Genomic DNA, 16,991 nt, shown 5'->3' on the forward strand with positions numbered 1-16,991 from the left:
GTCTGTGAGGGGATCCCGGCAGAGCCTCTCCTGCTGACTCCTCCGGTGGGTTTCACACCCAGACCGTGGGCCGATCGCTCTTCGGCCGCAGCCCTGGGAGCAGCCGGGTCAGGGTGCTCTGTTCCTCTCATTAGGTCATTGGGGTCCCTCCATTCCTGCGCGTTTATAGAGATCAGCCTTTAATCACAAAACCTGGCACTGGTGTCTTTCCTGGTCATGTTCCAGAAGATGTGCTCATCAAAACCATTTCCTGCATCCTGAGAACTTTGCTCCTTGGAGACAAACCCTTAGTAAGTTCTTCTCTTATGTGAATGAAAAAAAGGTAATTTTTTTCTAGAGGGCGTTCCTCCACCCATCATTGTGCCTCTGTGTTCTTTTGTCTCTGTGGAGATGAGCCTTTCGTCATATAACCTAACAGATTCTATTTCTTCTGTAATTTAAGAGGCATCTCAATTTTATTGCACTGAAAGGTCTGCTAAACTGAAACTAAATTTATATGTACAGGCTGCTTTCTATACCTCAGCCATTATTTACATGGATTGAATCTACAAAATTGTAAATTGAGGTTAATTGTTAATAAAGAGGTTTCAGGAAAATTTGATGAAATAGCAGTAAAAAATTGCCAGTACCAGATGGTACTCACCCCAGAGTTCAACAGGAACTCAAATATGAAATCACTTAAACCAGTCTCAGTACATGCATCCAGGGGTGTAGTCAGCTCACAGACATACATTATATTTAGTCAGACTAGTCAATACACTACTGGAGACTAGAGGATAATTCAGCTAACTTTGGGCACGATTCAGTCTTCTCGTGCTGTTTGAGATGGTCCAGGGTAACCAAGGCACCTGGATGAGACCTGTAAATTGTATGCAAAAGGAATCAGAAGGTTCTTCTCCCTTCCTAAAACTCTTCCAAAATGTTTCATTGCAGTTGCTTCTCCTCTGGAGAGCTTGTGAAATATAAACTGTAACAGATGTTAGTCACATTGCTTAATTCTCTACCAGAAGATACTTCGATAATAGAGAGACCTACAAGAAACAGAAATACAGATTCTATCCTATATAAAATAGAATAAATTAAAGTGGTAGGGATGAGTGGGAGGACTGACAAGGCTAATAATACATTCCTGCACTTACATAATCACAGTGATGTATACAAATTCTCAGGATCATCTGGAAACATTTTAATATCAAATGAATAAAATAATCACTTTCCAATAATGTCCCTCTCACCTTTCACTCTATCTAATATGAATCTAGTGGCATCTTGTAGGCTTTTCATCCACTAATCTCTTTCCTCATTTCCAGCTGATAGTTTTCCAAGTAACATTTTGCCATCTCTGTCAGCATGTTGATACAGCACAAATCCTATTTCAATTTATCTTTATTTAAATGTAACTTTTGGAAAAGAAACAATATGTAAATGTTGGTATAATTCTGCAGAAGGCACAATGGAGGATTTTAGAAGAGCAATCCAGAGATGTTTTAGACTGGTTGGAAACATTTGATTTTAACACTTTAACATGGAATTAGGATAAACACAATTACAGTATGATCTGAGGTAAACACAGGGAAAATATTATAGCAAAAATGATAACAAGCTATTTAAAAAAAAAAAAAATCCTGCATAGGTTTGTACATTCAGGTACTTTTTCAGTTATTAAGGCCTTACTACAGAACTGATTCAGCCAGAACACAGACAACATGATATGGATCTTATTTTATATCTCTAGCTCAGTAATCCAGCTCCCCACCCCATGATCTCTATATAAACAGGGTTCCTGAGAAACAGTTAAATCAATGCAAATCTTTATGGCCATAAGCAATGACTGAAACAATTGGGAATACAGTGGTAAACCATTACTAGCATTTCAGAGTAATATACTTATTTACTGCCACTGTGAAACAACAAAACAGCAGAGTAGTATGACTTGCAAGGGGGTTGCAGGTCTAGAGTAAATTTGGATAACCACAAATGGATGCCCATATATGACCTAGGTGTCCAAGTTATTGGACACTGTCCAAGTCTGTTGGATATTGTCCAAGTCATGACAGTCATTGGAGCCTAGACAGCAAGTCAGCTCACTTGAGATGCATAGGAATGGATCAGGTTGCCTCAGGACAGGCATTTTGCATCATTTGTGATGCCACAGTGTACCTGGGACATTTACACGGAGTTGGGCAGATACAACAGAAGATACGGCTTATGGGAAACCTGTGCTTTTCTGGATGAAGATGGCACCAGGCACTATGTTTAGACAAATGAATTTGCCAGTAGTGGCTGGTCAGTTAAATAGTTCGAGGCTCCATTAGCAATACTGCCCAAAAGCTCATTCAGCTGCCAAGCACAGACATATACTGTCCTTTGGGATGTCCTAGGGTATCCTGCCTTGACTCCTACTACTGGTCAGGAAGGGCTCAGGTCTGTTGTCATAGCTACAAACCATACATGGAAGTCTAGATGTCCTCATGCATCTCAGTTGGCACCAACAAATACATTAAGCAACTTACTTGAACCCTAGATGTTTTTTTAAATTTCATACTGGTATTTTCTAAGGCTATGATCCAGTTACCTTAACACAGACATCTACTGCCATTTGAAATGCCCTTTGGTATCTAAGACATCCATAGTTACAAAAAAGAACAGAGGACCTACAGGAGACCCACGTCTTTCTTGGACCACAGCCAATGAATGCTAGGCAAGATATCCCACAGTGACTAGAATGACAATATGTGCCCAGGTGTGAGCAACATATCCTGTGCCTGACTATTCAGATTGATACTTCCTAAGTCCTATTCTGACTTTTGTTCACTACTTTTTCTATATGCGTCAAACCTCGATCAGGGCAAGATCAGGGCCTTAAACTGGAGAGGTGTGAAAATATGTAATCATCTTATTCCTTTTTAATTGCTGCTTCATTCTTGTACAAATAAACTCTCACTGAGGCTTTTTATATGTTTGAAGTTAATCTCCCTCTCACATACTACATTCGTAAGTATTCGTTTCCATCCTGACAAAGTTGAGGATTTGAAAAAAAGAAAACTGCATTCTTGCATTCACTTTGTATTTTACACTTGTGAAACAGTAGCTTTGTCTTACAGATATCTAAGAAAAAAACAAAATAATCTAAAATGTGAAGTGATGGCTATGATGTGCATTTCTGTCCACCCTCTTTGAAATTACTTGCTCTCCACATGTTAGAGGAGAATAATGGAATTTAGTTGTCCCAATAATTAGCCAATATTTTAAAGAAACAAACAGATATAATGATTTAAAGTGCTCACAAAATTTAGGAACCAAAAACTCAGGCTTAAAAGGGCACGGGATCACAGAAATAGGAATGTTGCTGAAAGTCAACTCTTAAGCATACAGGTCAGTAACAGCTAAAGCTAAGAGGAAATTTGACCATGCACATGATTTTGCTCATCCTACATAAAATAAGGAAATAAAGACTCAAATTCTTATTGAGTCCAAGGAGGCTGAAATTCATTTTTCCCATCTACCACTACGGTCTCTCTGCTTGCGCTAGAGGACTTTTAGACCATTCTAGGTTTCTTTCTTGTTACAGAGGGGTTTTGGTGGATCATTCCCATGGGCTTTTGTACATGACTTCTGACTAAAACTGGAACTTCAGTGGGAATTCCTGGCTGCCTTTGTACATCTAGAACTCATCTACTAAAGCATTTCTGAAAAGTTGCAGAAGCCTAACTTTAAGTGTCCTGTTACGAAAAATCTTACAGTGGAAGTGGGATTTTTCAGAAGTGCCCATGTGTCTTTGAAGTTTGAGATTTATTATCAATGAAGCTTAAGCTCTTGGAGCACACCAGACAGTCTCAGCCCAATTGCTTACCATTCCCTGGATAACCTCAACAGAAAAATGAAAGCAAATACTGCATTAAGGCAGCTATTTATTCTTGTGATGTAATGGGTGATGGGCAGGATAACAGTGAATTAGCAGGACAATATTGCTGTAGTCTTTATTGATACAGAAAACTTAAGTTACAGAACATTAGACAAAACCACCCTCTTTCTTGCCCAATATTTGAGGACAAAGAGTTACAGACAAGAAAATGATCCAGTTACTTATGGTGCGGCTAATGATTAAACTACATTAAAACTGTTAACAATATCATATTGTAAAACATAAGTGCACATACAGTACATAAATATAATACAATAGCTGTCTGTTCCTTGTCAAGAACATAATCCAATTGCGTACATTTTTTCAGTTTAATTTAGCTTGTGATAAACTACATTTCCATCTTAAATACATATTAATGTAAACCATATCCATTAAATCTGCAGTTTCACTCCCTGCATCTTAGCTTACAATTCATATAACAGTACCTTAAAATCAGAATGAACACTCTTATTATTCAGAAGAGGTTTCTGTCAGATCGTCTATCATTTTAAATCTTTGGCAATGTTTCACAGGAACACTCTTACTATTCAGACATAGTAGTTTTTCACTAGTTTTACTAATGACATTTTAGTCTCATCCAAAGGAAGATACTCTGATATCTCACTCTTTCTGTTTGAAAGAGCAGGCCACACAAATGCACTGTCTGAGTGTTAAAATAATGGAAATCCTACATTGTAGGAGAAAATCAACATTGTGTAAAATATATTAATAACCATTTTAAAGACTTAAAAGATACATCACCATTAGACATGACAATGCTGACCCACTGCATAAAAACACCACTTCATACCTGGTGAATCAGTGGCAACACGCCTGAAAACCTGCCAGGCTTGACAGGCTGTTCCCCCGTCAGACATGGCAGTAAGATCTGCAAAGGCTGGTATTTGGGCCAGCATATCCAAAGCTCGATGGCTAAGGTTAGATTCCCCAAACCTAGCAAGCTTCTAAACAAGTCACCTGCCTTTCAAAAAGACATGCTGCATTCATTTGGGTAGCCTGGCCACCTATTTAGGTTGCAGGCACTCAGCTCAGCAAATCTTCATTAACAATGTCATATCCTTATTCACTTGCACTGGCCAAAAATTACTACCAAACACTGAACTGGTCCAATGACTAGGATTCAAGTTCTTCTGCATGCTGGCAGGAGCACCATCTCAGAGGTGTTCACCAGCATGCAGTCAATGAAGAACAGACGATATGAATGGACTTGACAATCCTTTATTCTCCAAACAGATATTTTAGAAAGATGCAAAACTAACTAAAAAAATATCTTTCATTTATATGCTATTGGTCCTACTAAAAATATTATAGGTAGAAATATTTAATATCAAGTAAAATAAGCTTAACAGAAATATATTCTATCACTGTGTAGTGTATGGTTTAGGTAAACAACAGATGTATTGCCAAATACAGTGAAACACTTAACTTCAATATGCCTCTTCAAACAGATTAAAGAAGACTAAAAAAGCTTTAAGCTGAAAAGCTGAATTTACCTTTTGCTTCTCTGATAATTACCTTTGTTTGCTCTTCAGTAGCACTTTCATATAAAAGGTTAGTAATATGGCATTATGACTGCAGAGGCTCATTCCTTTAAGTGCCTGCCAAGTATTTAATTTTGTCCAGGCTAAAATGAAAATGAGAACACTGCTTAGAACTACTGTTTGAAAAAATACACGCAGTTCAAATTCATGCTATATTGAATACCTCTATCAGAAATGCTTTTATGAAAATGGAGATGAAAGGGCTCTAAAATCACACGGTAGATGACTGGGGAAAATATTCTGGCGAGAAAGAATAAATAAACGTGTGTGTGTGTGTGTGTGTGAGACTAGATTATTTTAGTACTATAATGCTGACACCAAATGGTAGATTTCTAAGGAATGCTCTAGGCAACTAAAATATTGCATATATTCCTATCTTAATTTCTATGAATATAATAGAGGGGTTTAGGTATATCAGATTTCTTGGGGAAATGTCATAATTAGATATATCCCTTAGAAAAAGGAGTTTCTTCATAACAGGAACAAGTATGATAAATTGAGCTCTGTTATTGTACAAAATATAGAGTGTTTTTTAGGAAACAAAACCAAAAACATGGCTTGGAGTTTGGAGCGAAATTCAGCTATGCAGTGTGAGCCAGAAAGTCAAATCCTGTTGGGGATTCAGAGAGTGCACAGACTTGCTGCAGTAAATTCATTTCCACCCAGTTACCAATTTATCAACATGCTCTTTTTCTCTTCCAAAATGGACAAAAGAAGCAAAATACAGTAATGGGCATGTTAGATCCTATTTAAGGCAGAACATAAGCATGCAAAAATAATTTCATATGTTCCAATAGAAATATAGACAGGCAGTCTACAGACTTCTAGCAATAGATAGAAAAATACAGCATTTCATACATTCGTACAGTTGCGATTAAGGACAGAGTAATGGTGTAAAAAATGGGTTAGGACAGGAGTTACCAAAACATAGAAAAATAAACTACTTATATCATCATTTGTGATGTTAGATGTTTTTGCATCATTAAAGAGAGTAACATTGCTCTGATAAATAACAATATCCTGTAACATTGCATTCAAAATCCAAAGTGGATACATAACTTTCTAAAAAAAAATCGTATTTTACATGTATACCCTTACATCTCATATAAGCTGTACCTCTCTTCAAAGTACCAGTAGTTGAAAGCAAGTCCTGAGATAATCCACACCTTCAGACAACCTGCAGGAGGTGTTGGGTTCTAGGAAGAAAGGGCTTCAAAACAGATGTCCTCTGTGCCCCCCTAAGCTCAAAGCGCTGTGGAATCACAGTTCTTTTACAAACAACCCGCAGCCTATACGTGTGCAAGTATGGCATAAGCTCCATTCTAGAAAGTAGTGTCTGATCCTTTCCTCTCTCATGTAAAAGTTAACATCAGGAATCTTTAAACTGCTCGGATCAGCCAGGCCTCTGCAGCTCTCCAGAGCTCCACTGACGCCATTTCCCTGGAGCAGCTCATGGTACAGGAACACACAGTAACAGGTCATGCAAGATGGGAAGAAAGCTCCTGAAGGAGCTGGCTTTCTTTTAGTCTAATAGAAGATATAACATTTACCTCTAAACCTTGCCTCTCTGCCTGTCTTGACCACTCTTCAGCTTCAATGTTAGTATGGTCAGTGTGAAAAAAAAAAAGCCTTTATGCTTACTGGAATCTAACCCATGAAGAGTGGTGATCTGTTCTACTCATATTAACCAAGAAGGGCTTGGTCCCTCCTATTGCTTGAAAAACTTGCCTTGGAGCCACTGTGAAAAGACTGAACAAGAGTCACAGTCATTCTGCACAACACACTGTGATTCAAGATCTAATAATTCCCAGGAACCAGACCTAGGCAACTACAATTACCCAAAAGCTTTTCCAGGGCAAATGTCCAAGCCCTGAGAATGGAAAAAAAAATAATCAAAGCTTTTAATTTCTAAAACCACAGTATCTCCGGTTTACTAGAGTGCAATTCACCCCTTCAGAGACAGCCAAGAGAAGGTCTGTACATTATTGAACTCCTACTCAGACCTTTACAACAGAGTGCCTACTGCTTTAGTTTGCCATAGTAGTACCTAAACCTTGTGTTTGGATGTGATGAATACACTGAATTGCACTTTTTCTGTGGAGGAAGGCATCTTGACTTCCTTATGAAAACTCCTCCTTTTTTCTTGCAAATAATCTAAAATTACATTTCCTTCCAATATATTTTTTAAAAAGTCCTGACATCAATTCAGTTTTTCACTAAATGGGCAGACAATATTGAGAGCAGAGGGGTTAATTCAGATAGCAGAAGGAATGATGGAAGGAACAAACAACAGAGTCAGAAAGAGATGCATGCTGTTTTTCAAAAAATCATATAAAATCCATTGGAATTTGTCCCACACATAGGTCTGCCATTCATCCAGGATTTCTTTTTACCAAACAGACCCCACAGTCAGGAACAAAATGGTTTGTGGCACCTGATTATTATTAGAAACCAACCATCAAGTCTGTAGCATTCAAATCTGCAGAGATGCTCTCTGTTGTATTAACTAGGACTGTGGATGCAGGATAAATGATCTCTTCAACGGTCACATATGTCCCTGTTAAAAATCCAACAACTCCAATGATAGCTATAAAAATATCTTTAAGTACTGTCCACAGACTTAAATTTTCCTTGTAGAATGTGAGGATTTCAACCAGAGGAGGCAGAATCAATGCCAGGGTGCTGCTGCTGACAGCTCCAACGAAAGAAATCACCAGGTCTAGGCGAGGGATCAAAATCGCTACGGCACCTAAAAGACAAGAAAAGTACTTGTGGCTTCAGATTCAACATCATCATGAGAAATAAAACTGTGACAAACACATAACCTAGAGATTGCTTTTAAAAAAATTCTATCATCCACTATTTTTCCAGATACAAGTGGTGTACACTATGTAGATTCATGCACATATTTCTGAGAAAGATACATTTTAGTGCTGATGTGAAATTCAGTTTCAATTTTGGATTTCTGCATGAGTTTACAGAGCTTCAACTTAAAGACTTCTCGCACTTATAGCCTAAGAACATTTGGCCTGCAAAACATAAAGAAATGAGAAATATGAAATTATATGGAGACATTTTTACTTTTTTGTGTTTTTTTTAATGAAAGAACAAAGTTCAGGAAGGACAGTGGAAAGGGAAGGCTATAGTGGGCAAAAATATATTACTATAAATAATGTAAAAGAGACAGAAAATTCTCCAAAATGGACACAAAACCTCCTGGCCACTTGGCATTCTCACAATCCTTTCAGCAACTTTTATCTACAAAGTTGTCTCTTGAACAATCTTGGTCTCTACAATTGCATTCATCTTGCAAAATGCCTCTTTAGTAGCTGGTCAGTTAGCTAAATGAGAACTTAGTTCTGGCAACAGGCAAGTGTAAAAACAAGGCCCCTGAAGCCTTTCAGCACAGCATGGCTGGTTTTACCTCTGGAAACAACACCATTCTGTAGACAGAATTTGTCCTTACAAGAGGACCAGAATCTCTTCTGATTTTAACCCCTTTGGCTTGCAACTCTAGGCAAGATACTCTAGTATTAATTTGGATGTACCAGTTTGTCATGTAATTCTTCCAATCCTGTATTAAAAGACAGTTTTCAGATGCCAGCAGAGCACAGGCTCAAGTATGATCCTATATGCGAGGTGCAAATGGCTGTCTTTTTCCCACCCATGAATGTATCCCCTTCTAGCTGGCAGACATCTTCTATCACTTCTCATCAAGACAAGAAAGCAATGTGGAAGAAAGGGCATGGGGAAATCTGGGGTAAAAAACATCGGCACAGCAAAAATACTGTGTAATATATTTTGGTTCTTCCATACCTTCCTTCTTAACTCATAAGCCATAATAAACTCATATAAGAAAAGCATGTTTGGCTTCAGAGTAACTCCTCCACCAACCAACTATTATGGAAATAATGTCTATGGCAACAAAAAAAATGAATCAGTTGGGAAGGATATCCTCACATAGCATGGGAGGATGAAAGCTACAAAGTGCCTATCAGCGTTAGAATTTCTCAAGCTGAACTTTCAATTTGCAGAGCGTCTTCGGTGTAGGCTGATTGACACCAACTGCCTTGAATTCTGAAGACAGCTCATTATGAAAGGCAGCATACTCAAAACACATAAGTGTTCATGTTATCTGTTCAGAGTATCTAACCTGAGGAATTTTGCATTGGCAAATATGCTCATGACAGCAGAGACACAGGTTAGTAAGTGTATGTGCTGCAGCACAGTACGGACTTTGTTTAGGTCCCAATGTGGTACGTCACATGAGCCCAACATGTAAGTCTTGCTATGAGCTTGCCCTTTGCTAGCTCAAATGTCTTTGCACTTCCAATTCTGAGATAAGCATGTCTGCAGAGAGAGTTCAGTTCTGTCTACTCCTTGGTGAAGATAAAAACAAAATTCATGTGTAGAACATACAGCTATCTCCTGCTACTATTACACTTTTTAATAAAAACTACAGTCACATCATGTAAAAGGTATGAGCCCACAGAAATATAAAAGATAAAGGATTCTCCAACCCATCTTGTTTGCAAGAATTAAACCATGCACATAACCATGCACATGTCATAACTCCCACTGAAGCCAAAAAAGCAGACACCACAAGTACCCAAGAAGAGCACTCAGACCAGGATGACTGGCAATCCTGCTTGATACTTACACAGTAATGCCTAATGTGTAAGCAATTGAAAACTAGAGTTGAAGTATATTTGCAATGACTAGCAAAACTCTCAGCTAATGAATATGTTGAAAACTCTGAAGCAGAAGAGAGAGCTGCACATTTATTATCTTCCTAATTTAACAGATGTAGTGGGTGTATGCATTAAATATAGATTTTTAACTTCTGTAATAGGCCTCTTTCAATTCTACATGTATGTCCACAATTAAGCAGATACTCATTAATTTTACAGTTCATAGCTTTGTTTGAAATGTTCTGCTTGATTACAAATAATGAGAAAATTTTTCATACTTTTAAGTTGGAAAAAAGTAAAACTACACAGTTCATAATTGCTTCAGTTTACAGAAAAGCGAAGTACTGTGCGTTGGTTTGGACCTTGTCAAATGTTTGCCTGGCTCATATGAATTCTTATGAATTTGAATATTGCTGTGGGAGGGGGTTTGAAAAAGTGTCTCAAGTTTTATTGAGTGTCTTATTTTAGTTTGTACCTACCCGACAGAACTATGACTCATGCTTATTTTCTACCAAAGAATGTCTTCAAGGGTTAAGAATGGGGCCAGGTTTCCAGGAGAAGCAAACAAGGGGCGTTTTTGCAGGCAGAGAGCCTGAATTTCCCTGACCTACTTACACTTAAAAGTACAAAGTCAAGAAGAAATTCTGAACCTTGATCAAGAGTCATGAAACTTTCTGTTTTGGAAGCTCTGGGAATCCTAACTGAGGAAAGGAAGTCCTACAATATTAATATGAGACTTACTTTTGGGGCAACAGTTAAATTGTCTTCAGGCTCCAATGAAAGAGCAAGAGCCATGTGAACAAAATATCTCACAGACTGTAACAATATTGCTTCTACATGAAACTCTGCTGTCTAATCTCAAAAACTAGCAATACAGGATTCTGCAGTCTGTCTCAACCGTGTAGTAAAACATTTGTGTGGGTTGGGGTTTTGGGGGGGAATAGTATAGTTGAATGTTTTTATTTTCTTAAGGGCCATATCATCCCAGTGGAAAGATATCCTTAATTTTATTCTGTTCTTTTTATAGAGCTCCTTCTTTTACAATTTTCTCTCCTTGTTACAGAATCAGCAAGTGATTAGCCAGATTTGCTTGCTAAGGTAAATTTCAATGAGATCACTGGGAGCAAAACCAGTTTCTCCTTGTCTTTACTACTGACCAACCAAGGTGAATTAGAATTGCAGCTGAAGTGAAATATGTGATTACCATATTCCAGTACTTCCTCTAGTAATCACATGTTGGACTACCTTATTTCTATCAAAAAGTATTTCATATGCCATGCTACATACCACATAACGAGCAAAATGAGCACTACAGTAATTAGGTTCTATGTATCTACATAAACATTGAATTATGATTTTGGTCTTTTGGTCCTCTCCATACACAGATTAAAAGAAAAACATATTGTGACTTCATCAAGAGATTTTAATGATACAGTTCACTTAAAAAGTTTTTTTCCCTGTTTCTAATAGGACTGAATTTATTTATAAGCATCTTGTAGGAAGCCAGAAAGCAATTTTGAAGCTTAAAAAGCTATTAATACTGATAGTTACTACTAAATTTTCCTTTAGCCCAAATAATAAAGCTAAGTTTAATATTTCTTTGATAAAATCCTTAAAGAAACTAGTTTCCAGATATTGCCAGATTTTAGATTGTATCTGTGTTTGGATATTTAGACACAATTCTGATGGAAACCAAGTCAGAAGTATTTATACACGTGCATTTGAAGAAAATAAGTAATCCATACCAGATCAGAACTACGGCCTGAAAAAATTGCCTAAAAACAAATTTTATAAATATACAAAGTCAAAGAGATTGGGGGCTTCTTAAGTATGCCAAGGTAGAGTTAGAATGACAAATGTCAGATATTACCAGGGAGTGGTAACTTCACACAGCTAGAGAGCAAAATAACTGTCTCAAGTGATATACAACCAGTGTCCTTCAAAGAAGCAGACAGTGCTGAAGAGGTCCCTGTTCCAGTTACGCTAATTAAATGGAAGGAACTCCTATCCCCCAAATGCCATCTATCGATGTTGCTGCAGTACACTACAGCTTGGCTTCAGGTGCAGAAAAATAACTGCAGATACTGTACACTGCTACACAGATTTCTAAAGGGACTTATAACAGATTATCCAGCGTTGAACATGCATTATTACAGGACATTTGGAGGACAGTATTCCTCCCCATTTAGTTAATGGGAATGATGATGCTGTATCTTGGAAAGCTACTTTCCAACTGAGACTTCTGGTACATACTCAAGCTCCTATGAGATCTACCTTTTCTTAACCCAATTCAGCCTTATCAGCCTAAATATGTTAATGGTCTCTCCTATTTGACATTATCATCAATTATAAACAAGGTATCCTATTGCTTCATGGTGTATGCAATTCTCCTGTATATGCTAACAGCTAAAGTAACTGAACTCACTCTATACTGGGAAGTAAACTAACTTGCTCAGATAAGTATCTTACAGAGGTTGGATAAATCTATAGATTGAGCCCTGAAATGGAATCTGGGTACCTTAATCTTACTTACTGCAGTAGTATATAAACCTCTTCCTGTTACACTACACCCATTATCTAAGAGGAAATTCACCTGCTGATAAAAAGCCCTCTGTGATGCATCAAAGTATGTCAAAGATGGGATTCATGCCCTTTGCATTGGATGTCTAGAAGTTACATGCTGCTGTCTGCACTAATCATCCCAGGCTCTCCTTGATATTTAGTAGAAAGAACTACATAACACTGTGGTAACTCACCTGACTTACATATCTATTTAGGATGAGATACATTGTTCTGTAAAAGTGACTATTTTTATTTTGTTGAGTGCGAAAATAGCCTTAGCAGAGTAGCTAAACCAATTCTACTCTCAGTGGTTACACATCTTCTGTGTATTTGCCAAGGTGGGCATCCTTCAGGATGAGGAGAAGACTGAACCCAGGTCTCCTCCTTTTCAGAAAGAGCTCTGATTATTAAACTAACTTCTAAGCAGAGTGAAAGGTCACATACATCAAACCAAGAGCATCTGTATTTGCTGCAGGTGATTCTAAAATTTGGGCAGACTCCAATTATCACAATGGTAAGTATTTAAATATTTATAATATAGTTCAGGCTTAGGCTTCTACATTCTGCAGGAAGTCAGCACACCACAAACTTACTCTCTATTTGTTCCTCTTCTCCAACACTAAATCAGAAGACTGGAGCACTGGTGCATTAAAGATAAGTCTTTGACATACATTTTCAGGACAACCGGAGTTTAAAGACTTTCTAAATGCACAGAACAAAATCCTATTTTTAACAAGAGAGAGGCCTGTGATATGGCAAAGAAAGACAATGTCCTTTCTAGCAGGAAAAAATGCTTACAATTAAGTGTTTACCAGAGAATTTTATCAACAAGCAAAATGGTCAGATTTGCACTTTGTTATGCAATATAGGAAAAAAAAAATCTCTTTCACAGTTTGACCATGGCATTTCTTTAAAAAGTATTTAGATTCAATGTTCATCAAAAAAATCATTTTTTTAACCCAATTACTTAAAATGTATGCTTTTAAATACCAGTTCAATCTCAAAAGCGAAACCAAACAAATAAAGGAACAAAGGAGGAACTAAATTGCAGTTATACTGCACAAGGTGACAAATTCTACTTTCATACTAGAGAGAAAAAGAGATAACAGCTAGGATCTAGGACAACCACACACATCATACGGTTTTGCTTTATCTCCTTTCGAGTGAAAAGCTCTTTCATCACTATCTTCCAGCAATATACAGTATGCTCTGAGAGACCAGAAGTATTTCACTTCTAACTTTTCACCTGCCCTTGCACTACTGCTCACTGCTGATAATGGCTTTGTCCTATGTTGGTCGGAAGCAGTAGAGTCATACACGAGAAGATGGTTTAAATAACTTTACCCTTCATAATGAGAGGTAAGCAAGGACGTGCTGCCCACCCCAGAACAGCAGGGCCATAACAGTCTGTTCAGTGAGTGGACAGATGTTTGCCCACCCCAGAAGCCTCCACATCAGTACCTCACAGATGTGGAAATCGGTTCATTTTTTTAAAGCACTTTGCATCAGAGAGACTTGTTCACTCTTAGTCAAATGTCAAAGTACTGCTTAATAAATTGCTCAGCCTCCTAATCCTATTCATACTGGGGTTGTGTCTGCCATTCTGCATAAAATCTTCAAAATTCTTTTTTTTTTTTTTTTTAACTAAGCTGGACCTCGTACTAACAAACAAAGAAGGACTGGTGGAAGATGTGAAGGTCGGGGGCAGCCTTGGCTGCAGTGACCATGAGATGGTGCAGTTGAGGATCCTGCGAGGAGGAGGCAGGGCAATAAGTAGGATCGCAACCCTGGACTTGAGGAGAGCAAACTTTGGCCTCTTCAGGGACCTGCTTGGAGGAATCCCATGTGTCAGGGCCCTAGAAGGAAGGGGCGTTCAAGAGAGCTGGTTAATATTCAAACATCACTTCCTCCAGGCTCAAGAGTGGTGCATCCCTATGAGTAGGAAGTCAAGCAAAGGAGGTAGGAGACCTGCATGGATGAGCAAGGAGCTCCTGGCAAAACTCAGCAAAACTTAGCATCTTGGATGCTAAGATGTAAAACAAAACAGACATTGAGAAACTAAGGAAGTTTCTCATGATGCAGTTTGCAGGAACTACACCACTGTGATTTTCATAAAACTAGCATGCACAGATGCTTGGCATAGTATACACTGAATTATGTGCAAATGTGTTCCAGCATTCAGCTGACTACACCTGTGGGCTCATGACGGATATCTGGTTAGACTGTTATTTTTGAAACATCATATTTATTCATTTGTCTCTGAAGTACATTTATTTCAGCTTTGCTACTGATACTTTAAAATACAAACCTGTTCAGACATATTTCAGAGAAATAAACAACTGCTATATGCAACTAGATTCAACCAATGAGTGTAAAGCATGAAGCAAAATGCATTAATATTGAAGTCTACATGGATAATCCTACACCATTACAGTGTTGATACTGTCCCCAAAGCCAATTGCTTTGAGACATCTGATTGTACAGACCCACCAGAAGTGAGTCTGTTATTAAACTTCTGTCCCCTCTGCCTCAGTCTCCTACAATAAATCGCTACTTTGAGATAGCTGAAGGGTTCTCAACGTTGCAAGCAAAAATGAATGTTGCTGATCCAAGGACCAGTCTGTTTTAGCCATAGGGAGCAGAGGTGAAAAGAGGTGAGAGCAAATCCTTGACGAGTCAGCCACACCGCTCCTGAGCTGCTGGAAAGGCATATTTCCCTCCACGCATTGCCATGACTCCATACTCCCCAGCCTTTCTCTTCTCAGCAGTATCAATATCAAGCTATGTCAACAGAAACGAAAGTAGTGACCCATGGCTGCCTTGCTGTCTCATACGCAAAGCCAGACCTGGGGCTGACTGAATAAGCTAAAACTATTCTATACAAAAAGCAGCTTGTTTTGCCCTCATGCTTGAAAAAAAAAAGTCATTATATATCTTTTGGCCACTGTATGAAGTGAGCAAAAAATAATGCAGTTAAGATTAAAACTATGTATCTTTATCCTTCAGGCTTCTTGCCTTATTTCATAATCAAAACTTACATTTCTCTATTAAAGATGATTAAAGGAACAACTGACTAACATGAAAAAAATATACATATGTATACGCTTCTGTGGAATTCTTTCACTAGAAATGGAAACCATCAGGCTGCAAAAAATCATAATTGTTGTGCTAGATAATTTATTGTCTCTAATTACCACCTAAGAACTAAAAATTTATTAAATAACAGATTAAGTCCATTTCCCCTCCCACCAAAAGAAGTTTTAGATGAATTATAGAACAAGGAGATTCTGTCCTGGAAAACCATAATAAAACTTCTGAGTTGGAGTTTGTAATTTGTGTTTGGGAAGGGGGTTGTGTGTGTTACAGTTATCATTAGCACAAACACATTAATTTGGTAAGCTGGAGACTACTGAAAAGTAGCTACTGAAAAATTACTGAAAAGTAACCCTGCTCAAGACTAATATATAATTGCACAGTTAAGGGAAGAATTATTTAACCTTGGAACTTCTTTAAGTGTGCAGGTGTTAGGGGTGGTATAATATATTACTTATATTCCGGAGCAGGAAATTGCACATTACATGCTTCTGGACCTCCTTCTCAAAACATCCTTATTATGACTTGACTTCAGTGCGGAGACTCTGGGAACCTCTGAAAACTCTAACCTCTAAACTATGTATAGGAAAATCTAACCAAATATATCCGAACAGAAGAAAAGGGAAGATGAGCAGAGAAAGCAGCTGCTCCACAAATGGGTTAATAGCCCAATTTGTGATGCCTTTTAATTTGAGTTTGGAGACCAAAGGTAAGGTAAGGAAAGATATATCCCTTCTAGTTGAATAGTTCCATTTTATTTCTATTACCAAAGACAAGAGGATATCATAATCCTCTTAGAATTGATTCAAACCATCTCTTTTCTTAGTTCCATACTTTGAGAACTAATTACTCTCTCATTTCCAGCTATGCTTACTTTCCTTAGCTTTCCAAAATCAATTATGGATTTATGCAAAGAAAAAAATAGTGGAAGGTGCCAAAAATCCCATTTTTATAAAAGTTTAAATATCAAGAAACAATTGGATAATAGTGGGGGGGTTTTGTGGTTCCCTAAGTAAGAAAGATCTGTGAATAATTACTTCCTTTTAGAGAAACAGAAAGATCAGCTTGTCCAAGTTTGAACACATTCAAAACATTTTACTGTCCACCCAACATGTCTACAATACTTTAATACGCATTTAATAATATGGTTGTCACAATGAATGTTAATATAGGCTCTGC

At 37.8% G+C, this 16,991-nt stretch overlaps 1 protein-coding gene across 1 annotated transcript in view; it reads right to left on the minus strand.

The window, feature by feature from the left end:
• Positions 1-7,910: 7,910 nt before the first annotated feature.
• SLC36A4 (solute carrier family 36 member 4) overlaps positions 7,911-16,991 on the minus strand; it is a 131,679-nt gene continuing 122,598 nt past the window's right edge. The window contains exon 11 of the mRNA XM_067289676.1: positions 7,911-8,215. Coding sequence (XP_067145777.1) covers positions 7,911-8,215 — 305 coding nt within the window. The remainder of the gene's footprint in view (positions 8,216-16,991) is intronic.

Source organism: Apteryx mantelli, chromosome 1 (genome assembly GCF_036417845.1).
Source record: "Apteryx mantelli isolate bAptMan1 chromosome 1, bAptMan1.hap1, whole genome shotgun sequence".
Classification (NCBI taxonomy): Eukaryota; Metazoa; Chordata; class Aves; order Apterygiformes; family Apterygidae; genus Apteryx; species Apteryx mantelli.